This window comes from Trichosurus vulpecula, chromosome 6 (assembly GCF_011100635.1).
Source record: "Trichosurus vulpecula isolate mTriVul1 chromosome 6, mTriVul1.pri, whole genome shotgun sequence".
Taxonomy (NCBI): Eukaryota; Metazoa; Chordata; class Mammalia; order Diprotodontia; family Phalangeridae; genus Trichosurus; species Trichosurus vulpecula.
This window is the reverse complement of record NC_050578.1, coordinates 65,979,743-66,007,105: the sequence shown is the minus strand read 5'-3', so window position 1 is coordinate 66,007,105 and position 27,363 is coordinate 65,979,743. Positions and strand designations below refer to the sequence as shown.

The window sequence follows — 27,363 nt, the reverse complement described above, 5'->3', positions numbered from 1 at the left end:
GTAAATCCAGTGCTCTTTCCATTATACCATGTGTAAAAAGCATGTTTCTGGAGGGGTGGGGAAGGAGTTGGAAAAAGAGTTCCAAAGTACATGATTATATTGAAAATATGGGGGGGGGGGGAATTTAGGTAAAGGTTGAAAACACCAATGTTCCCCTGTGTAACGAGAGGATCCTTTGACATAACTGTCTTTAGGCAATATTACCCAAGTCACAAAGAATCTTAGAGGTCATCTAATTCACTCCCCACATTTTATAGATTTGGAAACTGGGGATCAGAGAGGCTGCTTCACTTTTTCAAGGCCACAGAACTAGGAAGTGGCAGAGCTAAAACAGAATTAGAACCCAGAAGTTGTTTCCCACTCTATTGTTCTTTGTTGTGGAATAATAATTAGAGAGATGAAATCAGTGCACCTTGGTGCCCTCCCCTTTTCCCCATCAATATGGTATATTTCATAATGTAAGTGATGTGAATATATAGTAAACAAAGATGTTACTGACCATTTTCTTCAATTTAAAATTTTATTTTCAACTCAAAAACTATACAGTGCCACTATTGTATTGATATATTATGTCTCTGTATATTTCCATAGCAAAGTATGTTTTCTTTTCCCATTTTATTTAAAATTTGCCCATATTTCCAGAATTCCCAGCATTTATTTTTGGTCATGTTAAATGCTCCAGTGACAAGTCAATTTAAGTGAACAAGAATTCACAAGTTATTTTTTTCTTACTTTTCCAATATATCATTCATTAAACCACTAATCTCCTCCCCTCCAAACCACACCTATTTTTTCTCCTCTTTCCCTACCAACTTCAATCTAATAAACCATAGAGGAGACATGAAAGAGATATTACTTTTCACAAAGACTAGTTAACATGCATGAAAAATATTCCCAAAGATAAAAGGTAAACCTGCTGTTGTGAATACATGGTGTTCAAAAATAGAATTAATTTTATGTGGAACAGATGTTAGTGTGATACCAAGGGTAGCTGAGGGCTACATTGCCTTTTTTCCATCCCAAACTGTAAAAACATACTCATAATGGCAGAAGATGTTTTTGGTTTATGGGGGGAAGGGGTGTTTTGTTTTGTTTTGTTTTTGTAATACATAAGCATATCATTAAGCCAAATGGAGTATCAGACAAGGGTATGAGTTGTAATTCCTCTCCAGGATTCCACTGTGTATGGATATGGTAGGTAGAGGACATCTCTCCTCCAAGCCTGATCATCGGAGCTCTCTGGCTATAGGACCCTCCTGGAGCTTTGGGTATGTGGCTGCACAAGGGTATGCTAGCTGCACGCTTATTGGCTCCATTGTCCTCCTCGGTAGGAGGGGCTATATCTACTTTATCCCTCTTCTGACTTTGTAGCAAATAATATGTGACTTTAGGCAGGAATCATCCTGTTTTCCAATATGGTGTTAATTGACCACAAGCTTAATAAAGACTGTGGGATGTAGCTGACTTTTAAAAAGCCAGCACCATCTCAAGCTGCATTAGCAAATCGTCATGGACACATCATGGGCACTAAATTTGATTCAATTCAGCAAGTACCAACTGTGTGCATAAGACAAGGTGCTAGGTAGGGGCTGGGGATACAAATGGTCAGATTATTACACTGAATATTATACTAAATTCTGGGTGTTTCATTTTAAAAAGGACATGGATAACTAGGGAATATCCAGAGACAGAAAATTCCTATGACAGGGCATCAAGAAACCCTATCAGAAAAGGAATACTTGAAGAAATTGGGGACCTTTACAGTAGAAAGTAAGGAAAGAGATGATAGTTGACTTCTAATATTTAGAGGGCTATCATGGGCATTGGGAATATGGTGGGAGGTGGACATTCTATATTTCTCCAAAAGACAGAACAATGGATAGAAGTTACAGAGAGGCAGACATTCGAAACATGAAAGATTTCCTATCATGAGCCTTGTCCAATAGTGTTAAATCTATCCCATTGGGCATTGAGTTCTCTGGTAGTTGGGGTATAAAACAGTGATTCCTAATTCTGTCAGTTGTTAATGCCACTCTCTCTGTGATTCACCTGTTTTGCCAATAGCCTGTATCACCCTGTTTGTGAACACAGTGAATCTCCCTTGTATAGGAGTACTTAAACTAAGATAATTGAACCTTAAAAAAATATTTTGGTAACTGTATTTTAGTGTAATTTATTTCCTTCATAATTCCATGTATTTTATTTTATGCAATTAAAATAATTATTCTGAGGTGGAGTTGCTAAGGTTTTCCAGATTGCCAAAGGAGTCCAGGACACAAGAAATATTAAGAACACCTGCCCTAGTAGAATGGTAGGCCCTCAAGAGCAGAGAGCAACTTTGTCTTTGTGTTACCAATTCCTAGCCCATAGCAGATATCTTTAATAAATTTATCTGTTAGTTGTCGATTGAATGATTAAGTGATTGATCATTCAGAATGTTATAAAAGAAATTTGTATATTGAGTGGGAGATTAGACTGTTTCATTTTTTAAAAAATCTGACCCACTCTAATATTCTGTAATGTTATGCTTTGGCATGGGCTGGCTACAGAGTCCCAAATATAGCAGAGCTAGTGGGAGGGTAGAGGAGGTTGGTTCTTTTCTCTGCCAAGCTACATAGCTACTGTCATTTCAGAATGTGAAGGTGGGAACTTATTCTAGTAACTCCATACAATAGGAACCAATCACAATGCCTCATATTATTAGTCAAGAAAACAACCTTACGGGGTAGCTAGGTGCCATAGTGAATAGAACACCGGCCCTGGAGTCAGGAGGACATGAGGTCAAATACAGCCTCAGACATTTGACACTTACTAGCTTGCGACCTTGAGCAAGTCACTTAACCCCGATTGCCTTGCTTCCCCCCTCAAAAAAAAAAAAGAAAACAACCTTATAACTTTTGCTATAGACAGTATGGGTTCTGGTTGAACAGTACAGCTCTTGAAAAATGTAAAATTGCTAATTCATTTACTTGGAGAGAGTTTAAAGTTTCTTAACCAAAATTGTTTATGTAGGAATTTTTTCTAGATACTGTGTACCAGCTAACATTCACGGACGCAAAAGTTTCATTCAGCTTCTGACATATTTGATGACTTATGTATATAAATAGGTTGCAGAGTTTTCTGCCTTGTAGTTTGTGTTCATTCAGACTGCAAGTGTGTATCACATATCACAGTGCCTGGAGTATGCCCATCATTAATGTAAACATCCACTACTTATTAAAATATTTGCCTTGATGTTGTGAAACTTGGACATTTTCTGAAACCACTGAGAGAAAAATTATGTTATGAAGACTTTGCCTTTTCTTAATTATCTTTCAGCTGCAGTATTGAAGTATGAGAACAATGTTATGAATATCAGACAATTCAATTGCTCTCCTCATCCTTACTGGCTTCCAAATTTCATGGATGTCTTTACCTGGTCCTTGCCATTTGTTGGAGAAAAAGGTAGGTTAAGAACTCACAGTAAAGTGGTTAAAGAGATCAGAAAGGGAAATCATTCTATCTCACTGCCAAGCACACAAAAAGTGCACAAATTCTCATAGCAGCATTTTACCTGGATGCTAGACAGAAAAAGACAAAAGTGTTGAGTCATAATGCAGTTGTTGAGTTAGAGGGAAGGGGAGAGAGAACTAAAGATAAATGCAAATTGAAGGAAGTCAAATGTTCCACCTTATACCCATTAGAATTGCAAAGATGATGGAAAAAGAAAATCACAAATTTTAGCTCCGGGAAAAGAGACACTTTAATGGATTGTTGGTAGAATTAGGAATTGGTCTGGTCCAGCTATTCTGAAAAACAATTTAGAACAAAGACTCCAAAATCATTTAATTGTGCATACCTTTGACCCAAGGATTCTACTACTAGGCCTATATCTCAAAGTAATCAAAGAAAGAGGAAAAGGAACTACATGTACAAAAATATTTATGGCAATATTTTAGTGGCAAACAATTCAAACCTAGTGAGTGAGCCTATCAATTAGGGAATGCCTGAAGAAATTATGCTATATTAATCTAGTGGACTATAGTTTTACCACCAGAAGTAATGAAGGAATTTTTTTTTTTTTCTTGACTGTGTGTTTGTTACAGCAATTATGTTTTTCTCTTTCGTTTTATTCAGTGAGAGAGAGGAAGTGGGAGAAAGGAAAAATAGATTTTGTTAACATATACAGTTGTTAATAATAAATGATGCAGAAGTTCAAGAATTATAACATGTAGTCCAACCCTTACCTTACTAAGAATCCCCTCAGTAACACTGTTCGCAAGTTGCCATCTGGCCTTGCTTAAAAATATCCATTCGGGGAAATCCCATGCCTTTCAATGTGACATTTTTAAAATGTAGCCAGAAGACAGTGATCAAGATGATGATATCATCACACCAAGAGAAGAACTTAGGAAAGGAAATAGGGGTGCTTAAACTAGAAACAAGAGGACCGAATTACTTTGGAAAAAAGAAAATAAACAAGTTCTTCCTGGCCCTTGAAGGCAAAAGTAGGACCAATAGGTAGAACTTCTGAGCAAGTTTTTATTAGATTTAAGAAAAAAAATTTCCAGTAATTTGACTTATCTAAAAGTAGACCTTGCAAGGTAACAGAGACCCTCTCAGTGAACATTTTCAAGGAGAAGCAGGATGATCCTTTGTCAATAATCTTTTAGAGGAGAGTCTTAGTTGGGTAAGGGTTTGATTATATGGCCACTTCTAACTCTGAAAGTCTATGAATCTTGAATTTCTACAACTGGTAGCTATTCGGTGTTTACATCATGTTTTATTTTGTATGGTTTCCCTAATATTATGGATATAATTTGGCCAATATAAGTGAAGTGTCATAAAACTCTGTGTGCTTTCTTATTCTCATTTTATAAAAAGCCATTTTGAAGGACAAAAAAAAAATAAACCCTGGAGGAAAATTGCTATTCTTTTATCAGTACAATAATCGCAAAATTAATTTTAAACTTAGAATAGGAAAAATAAATCAGGTTTCCTTTTTGTTTACATTCTCAGTGACAGAGATGCTGGTAAATGTGCTGAACATCTGCTCAGATGATGAACTAGGGTCTGAAGAAGATGGATTTGATGGTAAGAGATTGGAACCTTCATTTACAGAGTGTGCCTGGGAGGTGTTTTGGAATTTTGTTGTCCATGAAACAGATTCCTGGGGTATGCATTCTGTATAGGTTGTGACATTGTTCTGAGTATGAGAGGTACCTGCTAGGTTCCAGCAGAGTCAATTAATATGAGATCTGGAAAAGATGCATTAAATTTAATCCCTCTATTATCCTACTCTCATTTTTTTAATACAAGAAGTAAAAACCTTTTACTAAGTTTTCCCATTTTACATATATGTTATTTATTATATTTCATTGTATTTATTATATTATACTAATAAAAAGTATTATCAGTTTACACTAGATAATTATATCTTATTTTTCTAAGAAAAGATACAGTTTTGTCAATTGGTAGCTCAGTTGATATTTTGAGGTTAAATTTTGAAATTATTTCTACATTATCTTGGGAAAGGTTATCATTTAACAGTAAAAATGTAATAAGCATTTTACTTGGAGCTCATAAGGATAAACAATTTGTTTTCAAACCCAGTATTTTGGCTCTGTGTTGGGAACATTCACCCTAGGTGGTGCAGTGGCTAGAGTGATGGACAGAAGTCAGGAAGACCTGAGTTCAAATTTGACCTTAGGCACTTTACCTCTTTCTGGCTTAGTTTCTTCATCTATAAATTGGAGATAATAATATCACCAACCTCCAGGGTTGATGCAAGGGTAAAATGAGATTATAGCTATAAAGTACTTTGCAAATCTAAAAGTGCTATATTGAGTGATGACTTATTTTAATCACTAAAATTTCCATTTAATTTTTTTTTCACTTATTGCTTTTAAATGGTAGACTAGTAGATTTGGAGAGTAGTCTTCTTGGTCAATAATCAAATCCATAATATTTTTTTTCTTTACTACAGAATACCATAATAGTTATCCTCAAGAGAAAAAAAATATTTTTTTTTCTTGAGAGGAACATAGAAGCATAGGACAGAAACGGAAAGAAGCAATCTCTGGGTGCTCAAAAGGTTCTCTCAAAGTACCTGGGAAATTTTAAGGTTCAGGCCTAGGATTTCATCAATTTGAATAAGAAAGACTTATTCATTGCTCATTTCATGTAAAGCAAGGACATTGCCTCAGTTAAACTGAAACCCATTAAAGACTTTAGCTCAAAAGGCCAAGGTCTCCCACTCCATCCAGGGCCATTTCCAGTCATCCTGATCTATATCTGGCCTCTGAACCAAGATGACTCTGGAGGAGAAAGTGAGGGTGGTGACTTCGCACAGCCCTCCCTCACTTACATCCAATTCATTTGCATGTCATGGCATCACCTTCTAATGTCATGGTCCTCTTCAAGAATGAAGGACAAATAACAACAACAATAAAGCAGGAATTCTTAACCTTACTTTTGTGTCCTAGACCCATTACCATAACAATGTTTTTAAATGAATAAAATTAAATACATAGAAGGACAAAGGAAACCGGTTGTATTTAAATAGAGTTAGCAAAATATTTAAGAAACAAGTTCCTGAGCCCTGGTGATGTTCCCTCACTTTACAGAGGATTAAAGTGATATCCAATCCCTAACTCATTGCTTTTTTTCTTACTTACTCACCATGCTACCCTGGGCAAGTCACTTAACCTATGTCTGCCTCAGTTTCCTCATCTGAAAATGAGGATAATAATAGCACCTACCTCCCAGGGTTGTTGTGAGGATCAAATAAGATAATATGTGTCAAGCACAGCACCTGGCATATAGTAAGCACTTTATCAATGTTAGTTATTATTCATAATTATAATAATAAAAACTATTATTTTTTACTATTTCTACTGTTTCTGTTTCATAGAAAAGAATGAAGTAATATCGATCCAGGAATGGAATTAATATAGGGTTGTTGTTGTTTTGTTGTTGTTATGGTTATTTCATTCCAGAGAATAAGAAGTTGGTAGCTTCATTTTAATATATGTAGATTTTGAAATGGAAGAAACCTCAAAGTCCGTCTACTAGCACCCCTTCATTTTACAGATGAATAAACTAAGTTCCTGGGGGGATGGGTGTCTTGGCCAAGGTCAAAACTGTAGCATGTATCAGAGCTGATACTGGAAAATAGGTCTTCGTATCTCCAAGACTGACCACCTATCACGGAGGCAGGGGGGCCCTGCAGCCTTGAGGCCACATGTGACCTTCTAGGTCCTCAAGTGTTGCCCTTTGACCAAATCTGAGGCCACATGTGACCTTCTAGGTCCTTAAGTATGGCCCTTTGACCAAATCCAGGACCACATGTTCCCCAGCTCTGCCCACTATTCCACTTTATCTGTCATTTGGGAAGAAATACATTTTATGACAAAAATCAAAGAGAGTTTAAGTTTCTTGGTGGGTTAAATGTTTTAAGATGACAGTGACAGGGATGAACAAATCCTGAAGGGAGAGAACAATTACAGTGAATAAATTGGCATACTTTTTTCAAAAACATATAAAAGTCAAACAAAAGAGATTCCTTGCTGCCTCTTCTGAATTGTGTGACTCCAAATTGTGGTCTCTCTATAAGCTGTCTATTGTCTTTCCTCAAGGACACACAGAAAGAAGCACATCTTTATACCCCAGGTGTGTTGATGTAAAAATGCACTCTTGTGCATGTAATTAGAATATCCTACTCAGGCAGTTTTAAAGTTAAATTGGTTTTACAGCCATTCTATCCTTTTTTCTCTTCTTTTTATGGCTTTTCTCCCACATGCTCATATCCCACACACCATAAGCTCACACCAGAAAGAGGAGGGATGCAAGAATAAGGAAAGTGTAGTGGGATTGGTAAGGGCCACAGACGGGTGAGGCGAGGGCTATAGGAACCATGGAAAAGAAATTTCTATTATTCACTTCATGTAAAAGAAAGGGGTTCATTTAATTCCTTCATTGTTCATTCTTGCCAGATTTTGCAGTATTCTTTTTAAAAAAAAGTCATATTTCTCAGTTAAAATGTCTAGCCCACCCAGATTCTTGTCGTCATATGGTAGCATTCAAACAATATTGATCAATCTCTTCTGATGAGTTTCTTGCCTACTGAAAGAGACATTCAAAAGCCTTGATCATTCAATTTACCCTTTATGAAGTTAATTTTGTTTCATGTTTCAACTAAATGGAGACAAATCCCTTAATCTTTATGCTTGGGAACTTTTATATGATTGCCAGTGAATCTTTCTTCAGTATCTAATTTATATTTATTCTCTGTTGCATGTTTTCATATTTGAGTTTGGAAAATATAAAGGTATTCTGGTTTCCATTTCTGGTTCTTATTAACCAAAATACTTGGAGGAAAGTTGAAATCTAAATAAATGTACTTCATTTAGCTATTAACCCTTATTAGTGATGAGACTTACTAGATGCCAGACATTAGTAAGTGAACTTAAAGAGAGAAAAAAAGTCTACTAATATCAAATTAATAACATAATAACGTATCCCTTTTTTGTTCATTGCCTCTGTGGATGAAGTATTGATGGCAGAGAGCATTTGAAGACCAGAGGCAGACATCATAATCTTATGAGTCACATTTTCAATTATTTGAAATATTTCTTAACTTGAAAGGTGACTTTTTTTGCAAACCCACTAAGTTCTTTCAAGTCTTAGAATTCTGTGGCCAATGTTGCCTCTCTTTGGTGCTCTAGAACTTGGCAACCCAGGCTTACATGAGAGATTTTGAAATAACAGAAATCATGTAATAAAAGTAAAGAAAAAAACATACTAGAACTAATAAACCCCAAAGTTTAATATGTCTTGCTCTGGTTTCCTCAAAAAAAAGCAACCACACTGTAGAACTGTTCCCATCCTATTTTTTTAATCTTTATCTATGCTAGTCAATGAAGATGTTAATATTCCACCTGGAATCAGAGCAGATTTTTGATTCTGTACAAAATTCTAAACACCAATAAAATGGGTTTCATGATCTAATTTGAAATTTTAAATCATTTACACACCATGAGCTTCTCTCCTTCTCTCCCCTTCTCCTCCTTCTTTCCTTCCCTCCCTCCTTCCTTTCTTCTCTCTCTCTCTCTCTCTCTCCTCTCCTCTCATCTCTCTCTCTCTCTCTCTTCTCTCTCTTCTCCTCTCTCTCTCTCCTCCTTTCTCTCCTCTCTCTCTCTCTCTCCCTCCCTCCCTCCCTCCCTCTCTCTCTCTTTCTCACTTTTTTAGACATGAAACTGAAAGGTACTATAATAGTTATTAGTGGGAATAAAATATAACTGTGTTGTTCCTTCAGAAATAGGTGTCAACACTGTCCAATAATTTTCTTTGCTGTAGCAAATTGCTTTATTTGTCATGACAAATATTCAGCAAACCTTTTGGACAGCTTTTTGACAATCTTTACTATTTGCAGGGCTCATTCTGGGTCATGAACATAACAAATCACCTAAAATGGTTTTGAATTCTTTTTCTGCACTGCCATTGTCTACATTATGAATCGTAAACACCCAATCAGAAAGAAAGTAATCTAGAAAGTTCTCCTTTGTTAGCTGGCATGGTGCCCTGAGAACCAGAAAATGTTAGTTTCTGCACTTGATCACCTAGATCGCCAGGCAGATCACTTACCACTCCATGTTGCTGATTCTCAGTGGTGAAAGATGATGGTTACCCAGTGATGACTGACAAATTGGGGATAAGGGAGGATGGTTACCATTGAGAACTAATTCAATGCATCAGAAAAAAAAATGCTTTTCTATGTAGAGAAGTATCAAATGGTTGGAGGTCATAATGAAGCACAAAAAAAAAGTAGAAAATATCCAGGCCTACTTGGTATCATTAATTGGCTGATGAGAACATGGCATTAGATACAACAAAGTTAGAATTAGCTTAATAGGATAATGTCGTTGATTGGTGATTAGCTCCAAAATGTAGCAGAAGTATTTTTCAGCTTTATCCAGGGTTTGGTTAAAATATATCAATAATATAACTGTGACATTTAATTAACCAGAAAAAATGTTATTTAGTGAATTGTATAAGCAACAATATGATTTGTAAGAATGCCAAATAATTCTTCCCAACATTTTCTAAGACCTAAAAAAAAATCCTTGTCGTACAACTATATGCCCCATACTTTCTGTCTGGCAATAAATATGAAGAGATTAGAGTAACCAAGAAGGACAGTTAAAGGATGAACAGTGTCTTTAATGAAAATTTAAAGGAAATTAAAATGTTTTGATCCTAGAGAGTAAAGATTGATAGCTAAATAAATACTTTGACCGAGGTATTTTCCAAAAGTCTCAGTTTTGTTTTAAACTATGAAAGCTTACAATTTCACTAAGACTTTTGGGATGAACTGTATACAAATAGTCCCTTTTATTTGGAATGTACAATTTCTCATATTCCATAAGTATTATGGAAGATGTTCTATAAGAGAAATTTAAGTTACCAAAAAGAAATGAAAGAAAGCAATTGCATGATTTAAAAACAGAGGATCAGGTTAAAGTGTTAAACCTAGAGTAATTTCCCTTGATCTTAGCCTTTTGAGGCCAAGAAGCATTAAACTATCATTATCCCTTCCACATCATGACTTTCCCTGTCTTAGTTTTGATATATCCTGAGTCAGCATGAGAAATTAAATGAGAATTTTTTGTGAGCTTTGTGGGAGCCACAGACAACACATGAAGGTCAGCAGATGACACAGAAAAAATTTGGCAATTCAGAAATGCTTTAAATATATGTATAGTATTTTATAATAACAACATATTTAATCTCTTAATACCATAGTAATTCAGACTTCTCCTCTGCTGCCTTTCAAGGGAGGGCCAAAAATTTTATCCAAATTTTGCCAACTGAGGAAATATCTTGCCCCTAACCCAATCCAGAGGGATAACAGTATAGTAATTTCAAAGGTATCCTTCCACTTCTTCGTTCTTCCCTCTCTTTCCCACCTCCTGTGAGATATAGTAAAAAGAACATTGAAATCCCAGCCCAGCCATTTACAAATGCAAAAGTTAAATGCAAGTGTGTGGGGCCTAGGAAATGGCTTACTTTTTTTTTGGGTTCAGCTTCAGTTTCTTCTTCAAGTCAGAAGGTTAGACTACATGATGTTGAGGTGCTTTCAGAGTCAAAATACTCACTTGAACCTTCTTTCTAGGAATGCCAAAGGTTTTGTCTTTTCCAAGATTGTGTAGAAGGCAAAATGTAAGAAATTCTTCTTGTAATTATCCTCAAGTTTCTGTATCACCATCTCCTTAGCCACCTGATCTGGGTATCAATCATGACACATGGGATGCTTCAGCTGCTCTACATACACTTTGTGCTTTGTGTTAAGGGTATTTACAGTCTGAAACAAATTAGCATGGAAGGTTTTGGAATGTCTTTCATTGGAGATTTCTAAGAATAGAATGATCCAAACCATTTATACTGGTCAGTTTTCTAATCCTTCTGGAATGGGAAAATGTAGAAGTCTATAAAATGTACGGATAACTATCCTGATTTCAAGTACATGGGGGAAAATAAGGTATAAGAAGTTCAGAAAGTAAGAAAATGTCAGGCTGGGAAAGGCTTTAAAAGTTATATCTCTGATGGTAGGAACGAAAATAGAAAAGAGCACTATGTCTACCCTCAAACAGTTTATAGTCTAATTGGAAAGACAAAATCACAGGATGAGCCTTGGATCAGAGACCCTGAACCAGAAGAGACCTTGTAGATCATTTAGATTAACCTCTTCATTTTACAGGTGGGGAAGCTAAGGCCCCCAAAGGTTAAGTGACTTGCCCAAGATTACGCAAGGAGTCAGTGAACTTGTAAATGAAAAGTTTAATAATATTAATAACAATAATAATAGTGCCATTTATATAGTGTTTAAGGTTTAGAAAGCATCTTAATAACTTTATCTTATTTTAGCTTCATGAGTATTCCTTAAAGTAGTTACTGCAGGTTTTACTATTATCCCCCTTTCAGCAGAGGAGGAAACTGGTCAAGAAAAATAAAAGGCGTTATACAATTAAATGCTTCAAATAAGTACTATAGACAGTAAGTTATATAGAAGTTCAGAGCAGCAATCATACCAAGGGCCCATAATTGTCAGTTATGAGGAGGACAGAAATGGGTACTTCAAATGGTGGAACAACCATAGAAGTGACAATCAGCAAAACTCATTTTAGACGAGAAACCAGTGTATCTCAAGCTGAAGATAAAATGATGATGATGATGATGATGATGATTTATATGATGCTTTAATAAAGATTTGCAAATATCTCAATTTATCCTCAAAACATTCTTGGGAAATAGGTGTTATTATTACCCCATTTTACAGATGAAGAAACTGAGGCAGATAGGGATTTAAATGCCTTGCCTAAGGTCATACAGCTAGTAAGTGTCTGAGACTAGTTTCGAACTATGGCCTCCCTGACTCCAGGTGCAGTGCTCAATCCTCTGTGGGGAAGTAGTGAAAAAAGAAAGGGTTAGAAAGGAAGCCAGTTTGTAAAGGGTCTTGCATGTTAGACTAAGGAAAGGTGACTATCCTGTAGTCAATATAGTCACTGAGAGTAGCATAATGAAGAGATTGACTTAGATTTGTAGGCAGGAACAGGGAGGAGGAATACAATAGAGTGAAAACCTTTGCAAAGGGAACATTTAGGAGTCAATTGAGGCCTCAACAAAGATGGTGACAGGAAAGAAAAGATGGATGGTAGCAACAACTGGAGATTATTTTGGAATCGAGACCCCTTTTCAAATCCCAACTCTGAGACCCTCTAACTCTGTGAATATGGTCATCCAAGACCACTTCAGTTTCTTTTTACTCAGTCTTCTTCTTTTATAAAATTAGTGTTTTAGCCTAGCTAATCCCTACTCCCATACATCTCACAATCCTCTGAGCCTATTGAATAAAGGAAGGATTAAAAGATGATTGAAGTTCCATGCTTTAGTGACTGAGAAAACTACGGTATCAGTCATATAATTATTATACTTATAGGTATGTGTGATTATATCAATAGTATTATATGTATGTGTGTGTATGTGTGTGTGTGTGTGTGTGTGCGTGTGTGTGTGTGCGTAATTGCTGGTGAGATGCATGCTATCCTTTTTTCTGATAACCAAGGGAATAGGGATACCAGGTATGTTATCTTCCTCTTGAGCAGGGTCCTTTACCTGGGGTCCACATACCCCGAAAAGGTCCACGGATATATTTCAGGTGATCCATGAACTAGGATTTGAAAAATCTTACATTTTTATTTTCAATGATCTCAATGAGAAATCAAGCATTTCCTCCCATTATAACTATAGATAATAAACATTATCCTGAGATGATAATCCTTAGGCCAAAGGAATCCCTGACACAAGGAAGACTCTAAAGAGAGAGAGACAGAATTAAATACTCATATTTCTTCATAAGAGAAAATAGATGTTTTGCTTTCATTGGAAACTTGGTCAAATGAAAATCAATTTGATAGTTCCAGGAAACTAAGAAACTAGCATAGTGTATATGTTTTGTAAAGCTAGGGGTTAATTTGTTCATTGGGCTTTCCCTTATGTATTTTTAAAGAATTAGATTTAATTGTGTTATATTCCCACCATGAGAACTGTACATAAAAGGATGGAAGACATTAATTAATAGACTCAAGACTCTGTAGGGGTTCCCAGAATCTATGGTGAATCATCTTCAATTTTTTTTCAGGTTGGAATTTCTTCATTAACAAAGGTCTTTTATACATTTGAGGTCATTTTTAATTCAGATGAATCCTTAGATCATTCCTCAGTTTCTATTTGGAGGCTTTTATACACTCTCTGAATTCTGCCTCAATCCTTTCACTGATCAGTGTATGCAAAAGAGATTTTGTTTTTTTATCTTTTTATCATTTGAACAGATGTATCAAAGGGTATGGTGAGCAAACCTTCTCTAGTGCATTGTGTAATTCACACATAACAGGATAACCTAGCAACAGAGACTTCAGTGTCCCAACTATCCAGCACGCATCCTGAATGCAATCATGTTTTAATTAGCTGTGTGTCAGGCCTACCACAGTTGATTGCAGTAATTAAAAACTTATAATGTTACTAATTAAAATGATGTACTATACAATAGACAACTTGATACAAAAGACCCTTTTTGTTTGTACTATACTATCACGATTTGGCACAAAACATTTTTTAATTATCTGACTAATTAACCACATTTCAAGGCACCTCAAAATTGGAAGACCAAACTGAAATCTTTGTCATTGACATACCCATGTATAAATATGCATATGTAGATATAGAATTATGTATGTCAATTCATTAGTTTGGCTAACATCCAAAATTGGCCAAATATTAACATTCGTCATAAACAAAAATGATGGAAAACAGGAGGTAAACAATGGGCCTTCAATTTTGGATTGCTTCATTCCAAATTAAGTGACTCAGGACTTCCACGTTGGGTAGAAGATTGGGGTTCTGGCCTTGGTCAGGACAGAAATACTTTTACTAGTCTGATTCTGGATACCATAGTATGGTTTTGCTGACTCCCCATCAGCTAGGAATAAATTTCTTATCTACCTGATGTTTTGCGAGATATGGAAGAGGATGTATCACACTAAGCCATATTTCCAGTAATGACCACAGCTTCCAGATCTCTCTCTTGAATTTCACCAGTTCATTGGCTCAGTTCATAGTGGTGGTGTGTTGGGGCAGGCCTAAAGATTTGTTTCATTTAGGTGGAGTACCACCATGAAGGCAAGATTTAATTGTTTGCAGCGCAGGCTAGTCATAAGGAATGGTAGTCCTTTGGCAGTGGGGGTGAGGGAGGGAAGGACAAGGTGCATAGATCCAATTTACCAAACCTATCTCTTTTAGTAAAGTCTCCTGTCCTGCTCCTGTCCCTTCCAAATGCCAATTGGTAACCAGATGCTTTTAATGAGACCAAGTATGCACAGCTTACCACTTTAGCCACCTCAAATGGAAAAAAAGTGATGGGCCCCATCTGAGCCATCCAATTGATTAAATTGGGTTTACAAAAGTAGGTCCTTCATAATTTCCCCAAGTAATTGAATTTGTGAAAGGATCGCCAAATTGGCTCCATTGGACCATTCTTTTTTCTGCAGCTTCTTTCCTATGAAACCTTTCCCAGGTTGCTGTGTATACACTTCTGCCCCAGTGTCCCCCCAGGTTGTTGGCATTCAAAGCCTACCCATCCTCCTGTCCTTTGGCGCGGCTGGTTCTGGGTTAAGGAGGGTAATGATAGCATAGAGCAGAAGCTTTCTTACCCTGAGGGATGATTCCTAATTTTATTCTCGCTCATGTTCCTATTCTCTTCCGTTAGAGCTTTCATCTGTGGGGGATTTAACAATTTTTCCAGTAAAACTTCTTAGTACTTTTTACCAACAGTCTCTCTATTCCTGCCTCCTATCATCATCACCCCTTTTGCATATTCTATAGCCAAATCCATCAGCTGCTGTTGTAGCATGGTTCCGAAAAAACCAAGAGCTCAGTCTCTTCTGAATGCACTGAACGTTTTACTTTTATGTTCTTATGCTGCAATTCAGATTCTCTAGGACTGTTACCATTAACCGAAGATGTTCTATCTAGTTCTATCTTTATCTTCCATGCCAACTTCATTAGCATTCACTGATCTAATAGCTTCCAGATATGTATCAGTGTTACTGAACACATATACAACACATTTAATAGTATTATTCATTTCTCAGAAATATTACCACTAAGTTAAAGGAGATAGATGGAATTAGCCTCTAGAAAAGGCCATTCCTCTCAAACTCTAGATGACAAAGGCAGATAGACTATGAATTGGTATAATCAGAGAATGAGAGAGAGAGGGAGAGAGAGAGAGAGAGAGAGAGAGAGAGAGAGAGAGAGAGAGAGAGATGATTGTTTTTTCATTTTTGATATATATGATAACTTGTACAGAGGGTCTTGATTTTTCTAATTATCTTTGTTATATTATGAGTATAAAGAATAAATACCATCTACAGGGTATAGAGTTATAATGTATTTAATATACATTAAATATAGACATATTTTAATATATATTTAATATGTACATATTTTTAAAAGTATCTAAAGCATCTTTTCATTTTACGTAAAATCCTTTATAGACTGTATATTTGGTCTCTAGTGATTTGGGGTACAAAGGTCACAGAAAAGTTTAATAAATACTTAGATAATATGAATTATATTTAATTATCTGAGATGCTAGGCTCCATTTTACTTTTTCCTAAAATAGTTTTTCTTCCCCCATTTTGCTAATGAAAATTTAATAGAATTTAACTACAGTTTTTCCCCAAATCATCTCAATTGTAAGAAACATCGTAAGTTGTTGTAAGTCTCAAAAATCTTTGAATGATGTCGTTCTACTAAATGTGATTTATAACAGTTTTTAAGGAATTAATTGCTACCAGGTTAGGGAGCTACATTAATTCTTAAAGGCTACTTTAGTTGGGTACCAAATGGCAGTCAGTGGTCCCCAAAAGTTAATGTCCTCTTGCTTCAAGCTGGTCCTGAGGAGTTACTTAATCACAAAGGCTATGATTCTGTGTTGGAACAATACTTGTCTATTGTTTTTTCTCTATCTAGTTAAACTTCAGTGACCTCACTAAGATTTCATTCTAATGTTTTCATTCCAAGTGTTGGATTTTTTTTTGTTTATTTTTTAAACATAAGACTCTGGTGCTCTGTACAAATAGGTACTTGATAAATGCTTCTGGAAACATTCCATCCTATTCTATCAGATTTACACAATAATCTGACTAATACAAGGTGGTATATTGCTCCTTTCTCCTTGAAAGAAAAAAGGAAACAAAGCCTAATGGCTTTAAAGGAATTCACAGAAATTATTTACGTCGTTATTAGCCTACTTCTCCCATATTCGTCTGTAGCCATGCTGTTTACTTTTATGAAAGATTAAAATCAAAGTAGGGTTTCATAAACTATTAGTTCCTTTTTGATTAACATAGGGAAAGTAACCTAGAAAAACACCATTTAATTGGCATGAAAATTTTTTAAATTCCCACTAAAACTTTGAAATCATGTGTGAACTCATTAAGTTTCCCCCTCCCTAATGTTAACTTTGTAAGAGTATGATGCAGTCCATAGAAAGCCAGCCTTCAAATAACTGAGACCTGGGTTCAAGTCTCATCTTTGACATATGCTGACAATGTGATCCTAGGAACATCAATCTAACCCTTCAGTGTTCCCAGGCATCTTTCTAAGACTAAAGTGGCAGATCTCCATTATAGAGAGATTTCCCAATGAGGAGTTGCTTTCTTCAGTCTGGACCAAAAAAGGTGGGGGATAGGTTGGGGTAGAGTTCCCATTTATAGCAAATCACTGGTCTTCAAGTTTAAGCCTATTGAGTAGATGACTGAAAATTTTATGCAGAGCAAATCAAATTAGAATTTAAATCTAATGTAGCTTCTAACCAAAGACTAAGATAACCAAATAATGGAAAACAACTAGACATTTAGCATGTGCATTATTTTGTTTGCAACTAGTTTGTATGTTTTCTCCCCTATTAGATTATGAGCCCCTTGAGAGTAGGTAGTTTTTTTCTTTTTTGGCTTAGTTGTTTTTTGCCTTTTCTGTATCCTTAGAACTTAGCTCAGTGCCCGCACATAGCAGGTGTTCCATAAATCCTTCTTGACTTGACTTGACACTTGGGAATAGTATGTACATATATATAATATGTGTGTGTGTGTGTGTGTGTGTGTGTGTGTGTGTGTGTGTGTGTGTGATTAAAATTTATGACATAAAGGATTTAATGATATTACAAGTAAAGAGAATTAGGGACCAGGAGGGAAGAAAGGTATCTTGAAGCTTGATCTTGTTACTATCCTTGAGGTCCATTTCACAAGACAGTATTACAGGGAATGTCTTTTAGTAATTGGATTGAGTCTTGAAGAGACCCACATACAATACTCAATTTTAGAAGTTTGCATTATGTGGAGTAGCCAGCAAAGTAACAAATCAGCCCCTACAATTTTGAAGGCTACTGTGAGCAGAACATAGAGTGAATCAGAATTGAAACTTGGGCTTTTAATTTGTAGTAGCATAAAGATTAAGTTGTGACATTGTAAAGGCTGTTTTCTCTATATTAGATCAAGGAATCTCCCCTCCCCACCACTGTTTATCATATAAGTTCAAATCTGGTTGTAGACATATAATAACTATATAACCATGGGCAAACCACTCAACTTCTATCTGCCTCAATTTCCTAATCTGCAAAATGGGATGGTAATAAAACCTATCTCCCAGGAGGATTGCAGCAAGAATCAAATGAAATAATATAGGCAAAGGGCTTCGCATAGTACCTGACGCATAGTACTGCCTAATAAATGCTTATTTCTCTCTTTCCTTCTTTGGGCCTGCAAAAGGAGGGGAGGAAAGGAAAGAAGAGAGAACCTGCAAGGACCAACTAAAAATCTGAACCCTGATGGTACAGATGGTTGCAATAAATACAGTGAAACTTTTGTCCTTCGCTACTGGTCTAGTGCAGAGTCACAACCCACTCTGATTGGATGTCACAGAAGACACTTTTGTTGGGATTAGAAAGCCCAAAATGCTAGGCTTGTTTTGTTAAACTCAAATAAAAAATGGAAGGACAATAGAAAAATAAATTATTGTGCAATATATTAAAGGCATATTTGCATATCTTTGGCAACCCTTTAAAAATGAAAATGCACAGGCTAAAATCCATGTTTTAAAAATGCATGTTAATGAAGAGAAAATAATCTGTCATGAAAGACCATTTATTCTGTTAGTAATAGCTGGGGCTGATTTTGATGAAATCTCTTTTGTAACTGCTCATGGAGCCCAAATTAGGACATGCATTTCTTGGAGCAAGACAGTTTGTCCGGAGGCTCATAATTGTCAACCCTTCTGCAGAGAACTCCAAAGTTGTGAACTATTTAGACTTTACTCCAACCTTGCTGTTTGGAAAAGGGTTTTTAAAGCAAATTTTGAAATTCTTCTACTTCAGTGCATTGTATGTTAGAGATGCACATAAAAGATAGTTAAACTTTTGGTTTGAGGATTCCTTTTTTGAATACTGCTTAAAAAGGTTTGTTGTTGTTGTTGTTAGCTCACATTCTTAGACTGAAAGAAGAATCTGTTTGATTAGAAATGTGGCCTGGAAGTTGAAAGTGACAGGCATCTTATATAATAAAAGTAATGACATATAATTCAGAATCTACTATAGCAGCTTCCCACAGATTTAAACTTTGCTGGTTTTAATGAAATGGAATTAAGTTGTCTTCTCTCCATACACTCCATTTTTTATCAATAATTGTTAATAGCTCAACTTTATGTAATACTGTGAAAGTGATAAAGCCCTGTCCTCACAACAGTCCTGTGAGGTAGGTAGTAGAAGTATCATTTGGTCCACTCTAGAGGCTTAGAGTTTTCCATGACTTGCCCAACATCACACAGTATGTGGAATATTCAAACCTAGGGCGTCGCCCTCCAAGCCAGCTCACTTTCCATTACCCTGCCTTACCTCTCTTAATTGAAAATATAGAGAGATACAAAGTTAGATGGAAAGATGTGTATTAGTGCATTTTTTTCATAAAAAATATAGATGAAAATTTTTTTTCAGATTTTTTGGGAATACCTCTTTTATTAAAAAAAAATGCATAAACTCGTATTTCACTTACTGCTTACCAGAAACAGGGATTCCATGCTTGCTATTTTCATCTTTTTTAGAGCCAAATTCAACTATATCAAGCATTTTAAAGGTAAATCTTCTATAGACACACAAAGTACCATTGATTGAGTGCCTTGCATGGATAAGTTCAAGTTACAGAAAGACTATATCAGTGTGGTAATCACTGAAGTAACAGTTCCCTACTTTTCCTTTTTAAATCCATCTAAAAATATTTCTATTTCTATGCTATCATTTGTATGGAAAATTTGAATGTAGCCACAAAGGCAATCTCCTTTTGTTATCCCATCCTTCATTGATGCAAGTAGAAACAATGTGATGTAGTATAGGAAAGACAATCAGAAGAGCCGGAAGACCTCAGTTCAAATCCTTATTAGCAAATCATTCAACTTCTTTGGGCTTTATTGCCCTTATCTGTAAAATGAGAGGGTTGGATTAGATGTCCTACAAGGTCTTACCATAACTCACCCACACGGACCCATCTTGGGTGATGCATCCTCACGTTCTCTCTTACATTGTTGGCCCCAATGGGATGGAGGCCTTCTTCCTGGGTCTTTTTACATTTTATGGACACCAGGTAGGACTTAGGATTTATTTATTCTTTTCTTTATGTTGGGGAAAAAATTATAAATCCATAATATAATGAAATCTAAATAAATATTAAGCAAAAGTAGATTTACATCAAAACTTTTTTTCTTTCAAACAAAGTTTTGCTAAACCAAGTTTCTTCTTTAGAGCACTCATAACTATGAAAGTCCTTCTGCTGTTGTTTCATACCATAGTCATAGGAAGTATCATCTTCCTCTGTAAACCCAGAAAATACACTTGGTAGAGTGAACACTGTCTTTGTATTCCTTGTGCCTGGCCCAATAATGGCACTTAAGAAATCTTTATTCGATTAGATTGGAGTCCTTAACTCCTCTTAGGCAGTTTAGTGAAGACTTTAAAATGTTTTAAAATTCTTGAGTGTTTTAAATACAAAAATAATTGAAGGAAATGCTAAATTTAGTTAGAGGTTAGTAAAAATGAAGATATGTTTTCTCCATCCAAGTTTACAGATCTGGTGAAATCATGAACCTGATGTTAAGAACCTCTGGATCAGAGGAAAAAGGGAAATCACAGTTGTGTCTTGTGCAACAAATAGATTCTGCCCATCCCAGTTTATGAATGTATAGTAGCCTAATATACAAGGTAAAGAACTGTGAGCCAGCCCACCTCACAAACAGCTTACCAGCAGGTAGAATTCAGAACAGATCTCCTTCTGTAGTGAGAATCCTTCACACCATCAGCCCTGGTCCCTCATCTTTATGAATCTGTCATGACTCTTTAGTTCCTCCACTTAAAACTACCATGGGCAAATCTAGCACTTATCAGCCAGCACTTTAGCATTTAGTGTTTAAAACTTTTCAAGAGACCAACCTAGTGCTGAGTTAGGGTCAGAAAGGGCATCTGTGTGAAAAGCTGACCTTTAGAGATACCCTTATTCTAACTAATTCCATTTACCTTTTTATTTGGGACCAGTGGCAAGAAGCAGCTCAATCTCTAAGGCTCCATCTACCCTCGGTTCTGGAAATTGTAAATGTCATTCCATAGATGTCAAAGATAAAAAAGAAAGAAAGGATTTTAGAGTTTAATATCTGGGGGCAGCTAGGTGGTGTGGTACTGGCCCTGGAGTTAGGAAGAACTGAGTTCAAATCTAACCTCAGACATTTACTAGCTCTGTGACCCTGGGCAAGTCACTTAACTTTGATTGCTACAGAGAGAGAGAGGGTGAGAGAGAGTGAGAGAGAGAGAGAGAGAGAGATAAGAGAGAGAGATAAGAGAGAGAGAGAGAGAGAGAGAGAGAGAGAGAGAGAGAGAGAGAGAGAATTTAATATCTGGAAGAAATGGGCATCCAGGGGAAAATTCTTGTTTATTGGAAAGGACAAAGATTCTGACACAGGGGTAGGGAACTTGAGGCCACGTGTGGCCCTCTAGGTCCTCAAGTGCAATCCTTTGACTAAATCCAAACTTGTTAGAACAGGGGATTTGCTCTTTGACCTCTTTTAGAGGCTCAGTAGCTCTCTATGACTTGCCACATCACATAGTATGTGAAATATTCAGATCCAGGGCATCGCCCTCCAAACCAGCTCTCTTTCCATTATCCTGACCTACCTCTCTTAATTGAAAATATATAGAGATACAAAGTTAGCTGGAAAGACATACATTTTTCATTAAAAATACAAATGAACAATTTTTTTTCAGATTTTTTAGGAATGCCTCATATTTAAAAAAAAAGTGCATAAACTCATATTTCACTTACTGATTACCAGAAATGGGACCTGACTGGGGAATTTCTTCTGTGAAGTTTTGATTCAGTCAAAGGGCTGCACTTGAGGACCTAAAGGGCCACATGTGGCCTCAAGCCTGCAGGTTCCCCACCCCTGGAAGACTTTGAATTATCCCTAAAAATGAACATATATATATATATATATATATATATTATATATATATACACACACACACACACATTAAATCTCCCTTTTCAGTTCGGGACCTTTGGAATGTATAAATTGTTTCTTATCCCTGGCTGCAGAAATGAGCACTTGCCAGGATGTTCCTTTAGAAGAGAAATCTCATAGATTCTTTAGTCATTAACTCTGTATTTCAGCTGTTTGGTTAGAGTCCTCTCTTCTCCTGCAGTGTGGAAGTCTTCTACATAGCTTTTGTCCAAGAGAAAACAGAGAGAGTTCCAGAATCTTGAATATGAAAGAACAGTATGTTTGCATATTACAGCTAGTAAAACTCATCCAAAAGTGTGCATTTTTCCTTGGACTTTCTGTTGAATTATGACCTGCAAGTACTTGCAATGAAATAAAAATACTGGGGGAAAAACAGATCTAATTGTTTTCTGCCAGTATGGAAGACCTAGAATGAGGAGCAGCACTGGTATAAGGAGTGACACCTTGGGATCATTATTCTTCTATCTTTCAACTATTGTCATTTGTATTCAGACATTAATAGTCAGAAATGCCACTCCTATATTTTGCTAGATGCTTTAAAAAGATCTATGAGGACTTGATAGTAGCTACAGGGTTAGTTTTTACAGGAAAATAATCCCCAACTGAAGACTGTTCTCTTATTGTATGTGGGTCAAGTCATTTTTTGTATTGCAAAAGGAGAAATAAATATACTTACCTGCTTTACAGGAGGCATTGGGAAATTTAGTAAGAGGCAGCTGTCCCTTTAGGAAAAGATACTATAAAATGTTAAACACCATTATGTGGCATATTTTGTGTGTGTGTGTGTGTGTATGTGTGTGTATGTGCGCCAGTATGCATGTGTGTGTGCATGCCTGTGCATGTGACTCAATGTCCTATTAATATAAAATGTAATACACTCAAGCTAAAAGATTAAGGGTAAAATGGATATGACTATAAATTGTTGGCTTTTGTGAGCAGCAGGAATCTCCTGGTTTGAAATGGAGAGTCCTACATGCCTCCTTGCCATCCTAATCTTTCCCTTCTTTCTTTCCCTGTACACTTCATTTAGGATGCTTCTTCTATTTCTTTCCTTTTTTTACTTTATTCTTTATTGTAAAATTTACATTGTGCATCCCTTGCCATGTTTTTCACTTCTCTAATTTTATTTTTTTTTTCTCTTCTCAATTGATCACATGATATATTCATCTGTTTCTGAATCTTAAAAATTCATCCACTTACCAGTTTCAACCAGTATGGGTAATGTCAACTAACAAAATCAAGCAACTGAAGGATCACTCGCCTGATTTCTGTTGTTATCACTATACTGATACCAAGGGCTTCCTTATTCACCTTACAATCCTTTGACTAAAATGTACTTTGTGAATACCAAGTATAATGGTGAATAGTCTGCTTCCACATAAAAACTCAATGCGTTAGAGTTCAAACTAACAATAGAAAACATGAAGTAATAGGAAAGTCCTTCAATGAAGCCAAAGTAAAGAAGCCACCTGGCCTCTAGCCATTTAGACAAATGACCTTTGGATAATTCTCCATGATTTGGGCTTTTAATGATATTTAAAGAATCTCAGACCCATACACAAAAAAATAGATAATACAGACTTAAAAGACCTGAGACCATTTTATTGTTACTTTAATGACCCATGGGAGAAACAGTTGAGTGTATTATGTCTACTGTCCCCAAAGACATGAAACTTGGGGTGGTCATCCCAAGACCAAATGTTTATTTCAGTTACACCCCATGGTTTACAGCATCAGATATAACAGAGAGATGTGAACTCATCCATAGAAATAAATGCAAGAGGATAAACTGTATCATGACAAGCTTCAGGAAGAGAAGAAGTGATATACTTCCACTTCAGTTTATAATCAAACCCCATAAAATCTATAAAAAGTAAAATCTATGGGTCCATCTTCTTTTGGTTGGATTAGGAAAATAACTGCCATTGTGAGTTTTGTACATGTATTAAATGCATTATAAGAGTTTAAGAATATTCATCAGTTCCTGAAGCAAACTGGGGGCGGGATGAGGGGAAAGAACAACTGTGTAATCTGTAATAGTAATAAGCAGTAAAAAATGAAACTGAGGTCATCTTATGATTTCATAGTTGTATTCTGCATGTAAGAAATGATGAATTTGTCTTACCAATGCCTAACTTCCTCATGTGAACACTAATAGTACAACACCCGTCTTGTTTTGAGGTTTGGATTTTTTGGTTTGGTGGGGGACCAAATCTGGATATGTCCTTTAACCACTGTGAGAAATTCTACTGTGGAACCTTTGCCCACTAATGCAGTACGGGCACCTCATTTGTAAGTGTAACAGGACAAACCTCAACTCTGCTTTACTTGAGCATCTTCCGGGGAGCTGAGCAGTGTTCTGCTTCTATGGGGTTGAATATGAGCTCGGGCTCAGTTCTAAAGGACTAGTACTTTAGTTTAATAGTTCAATCCTTTTGGTCCCTGTGACTGGGAGGGCTGTGTCGAGAGTTGCCTGGGCTTAAGTCAGGGCTGTCGAACTTAGGTTTTTATTGAAAAAATAGACAATATTTTGATTTGCCATTTAGTGAGAGCCCTTCAGTAGTTGGCTTCATTTACTAAAGCATTTATGTAATTTTCTGTGTGCTTGTAGGCAGGTCCCATAAATCACGCTGCGGGGGTGCATGCAGTCCTGGGGCTGTATTTGGACAGCCTTGGTTTAAGTGACAGGCCCATGTTTTCATGGCTAATATGTGTCAGAATAACACTTGGACTCAGGTATTCCTGTCCCTACGGCTTCCACTTCAGCTTATAATCAAACCCCATAAAATCTATAAAAAGGAAAATCTATGGGTCATCTTCTTTTGACAGAAAATCTCTAGCTAGCCCTTCTGCTTTAAGGTGGTGAATAATCTGAAAATCTAGAAAAGAATATGTAAGTAAAAGCTAATGATTCAAGAACATTGTGTTTTAAGACATTGTGTGTCAAGGTGTACACATATCAGAGTATTTACCTTAGGGTTCATTCTGGCCCTATATGAACTGATCTTCCTCCTTTTTATAACAAGTTTGACTGTGATTCACCTTGAAAGCTAATGTGGACAGTTGCCCAGCCATCTGCTGCTGCCATGCCCCCATTTCCACTCTTGGGAATCCATGAAGGGATGGACTATAGTTGGCAGCAGAGAGAACGTCTTCCCTACCCTGTTCTGTGTGGGAGGGTTGGGAGGGGGGGAGGGGGGAGGGGATTTGGGAAATGTGGAGTGAGGGGGAAAAGAAAGCTGGGGACTGATGATCTGAAAACAGTTATCTTTAACATGAATTATATAGCTATTACTAGACAAAAACAATTTCTTACCTCTTACATATTGTGATTTCTGCTAATTGGATAAATAATCACAGTTAGATAAAATGTCACTAACTCTTTAACTTTCTGTTTTAAAACACAGGAGCCACAGCAGCAGCCCGGAGAGGAGGTATCAGGAACAAGATCCGAGCAATAGGCAAGATGGCAAGAGTATTCTCAGTTCTGAGGTGGGGTCATTTACTTTTTAACTCTGTTTTCTTCATAGGTTTTACATTTAGTTCTCAACCATTTGAGTCTGAGAATCCTTCTTGAAGACTAAAAAAAATTAAAATTAAAAATTAATAGAGCCCAACTGATGGTAGTTTAGGCATTGGGTCAAAACCTGTGATTTTATTCTGTTCCAGCCTTCAATCAAGCCCACAAAATCCATCATAAGTGAAATGTGTAGGGCCCACCTCCTTCTGGTTTAGATTGGTACAGAAAATCCCAGATGAAGAAATTCCCTCTATCAATGCAAGGTGTACATTTTGCTGAAGTGAGCTGCTAGATCTAAGAGGTTAAATTATTGTGCAGGACACAAAGCCCAGTATGTTTTATAGGTAGAATTTTTATACAGGCCTTATGGCTGGTCCTCTCCACTCTATCTACCATGCTGCTTACCAGTGTTATGATGTCAGTATTGGTTAATTGAGAAAATGCATGATTACAAAAACTACAATCATTTAGGGAAGCTACTTGGCACAGCAGATAGAGCAGGGCTTGAAATCAGGAAGACTCATCTTCATGAATTCAAAACCAGCTCAGACACTTTACTATTTGTGTGACCCTGGGCAAGTCACTTGACCCTGTCTGCTTCAATTTCCCTATCTATAAAATGAGCTGGAGAAAGAAATGTCAAACCACTCCAGTATCTTTGCCAAGAAAACCCCAAATGGGGTAAAAGTTGGACATGAGTGGAATGATGGAGCAAGACACTATGAATCAATTAATGCTTTTTAATAATTTTTTACTTTATTGAACACTTAGATAGAGCATTGGACCTGGAGTCAGAAGCTCCTACATCTCAATCCTGACTTAGAGATTTTTAGCTGTGTGACCTGGGCAAGTCACTTAACCACTGTGCCTCAGTTTCTGCATCAGCAAAATGACAATATCATAGCGCCTAATAGCCAAGGTAGTTATGAGGGGGAAAAAGGAGAGAATATTTGTAAAGTGTTTTGCAGACTCAAAGCCCTATAAATGCTAGTCATTATTTGGAAGGTCATAATATATATGCTCATGAGACATTTGTTCAGTTTGCAGAAAGATAAGTTGCTTATTTATTATGCTGAATCATGCAGCCTGTTTTGTTAGAGCTAAATCAAGATATAAATGCCAGTGCTCAGGACACATGGATTAAAGTCTCATGGTGTCTGGGGCCCACAGGTTAAAAACCCCTGCCTAATGAGCTCATCACTTAATAGATATGTTTTAAAGTTTTAACGCCATTGTTTCAACAAGTTATAAAAAAAAAACAAAAACGTTTCTCCTTGTATAATGTGCTTTAAATCTGCACTAATAGCTCCTGTTCTGGTAGTTAAATGGATGTTTTTTAAGTACTTTCTAGAATAAAAGCTCCAATATTTCCCATGGTAAAAAGTTGACTTCTTGGGAATGAGTCATTTTGCATTTTAATTTCATTTGTCACAGGCCTTAGGCTCTAGAGCTGGCAACAGGTTAAACCTCTCCAGCCCATAAATGGGAAATCCTCAGTGCCCATCTTTCCTCTCTGCTGGCAGGTACCAAGGCCTGGATTTAAGAAACAAAGAAAAGAAAAAGGAAGAAGGAAAGAAAGAAAGAAAGAAAAAGAAAGAAAGAAAGAAAGAAAAGAAAGAAAGAAAGAAAAAGAAAGAAAAGAAAGAAAGAAAGAAAGAAAGAAAGAAGAGAGAAAGAAAGAAGAGAGAGAG

At 36.4% G+C, this 27,363-nt stretch overlaps 1 protein-coding gene across 2 annotated transcripts in view; it reads left to right on the top strand.

Moving 5' to 3' along the window:
• PPP3CA (protein phosphatase 3 catalytic subunit alpha) overlaps window positions 1-27,363 on the top strand; it is a 396,094-nt gene that overhangs the window by 357,023 nt on the left and 11,708 nt on the right. For both annotated transcript variants that reach the window (XM_036762610.1, XM_036762611.1), the window contains exons 9-11: window positions 3,319-3,444; window positions 4,999-5,073; window positions 25,560-25,644. In XM_036762610.1, coding sequence (XP_036618505.1) covers window positions 3,319-3,444; window positions 4,999-5,073; window positions 25,560-25,644 — 286 coding nt within the window. The remainder of the gene's footprint in view (window positions 1-3,318; window positions 3,445-4,998; window positions 5,074-25,559; window positions 25,645-27,363) is intronic.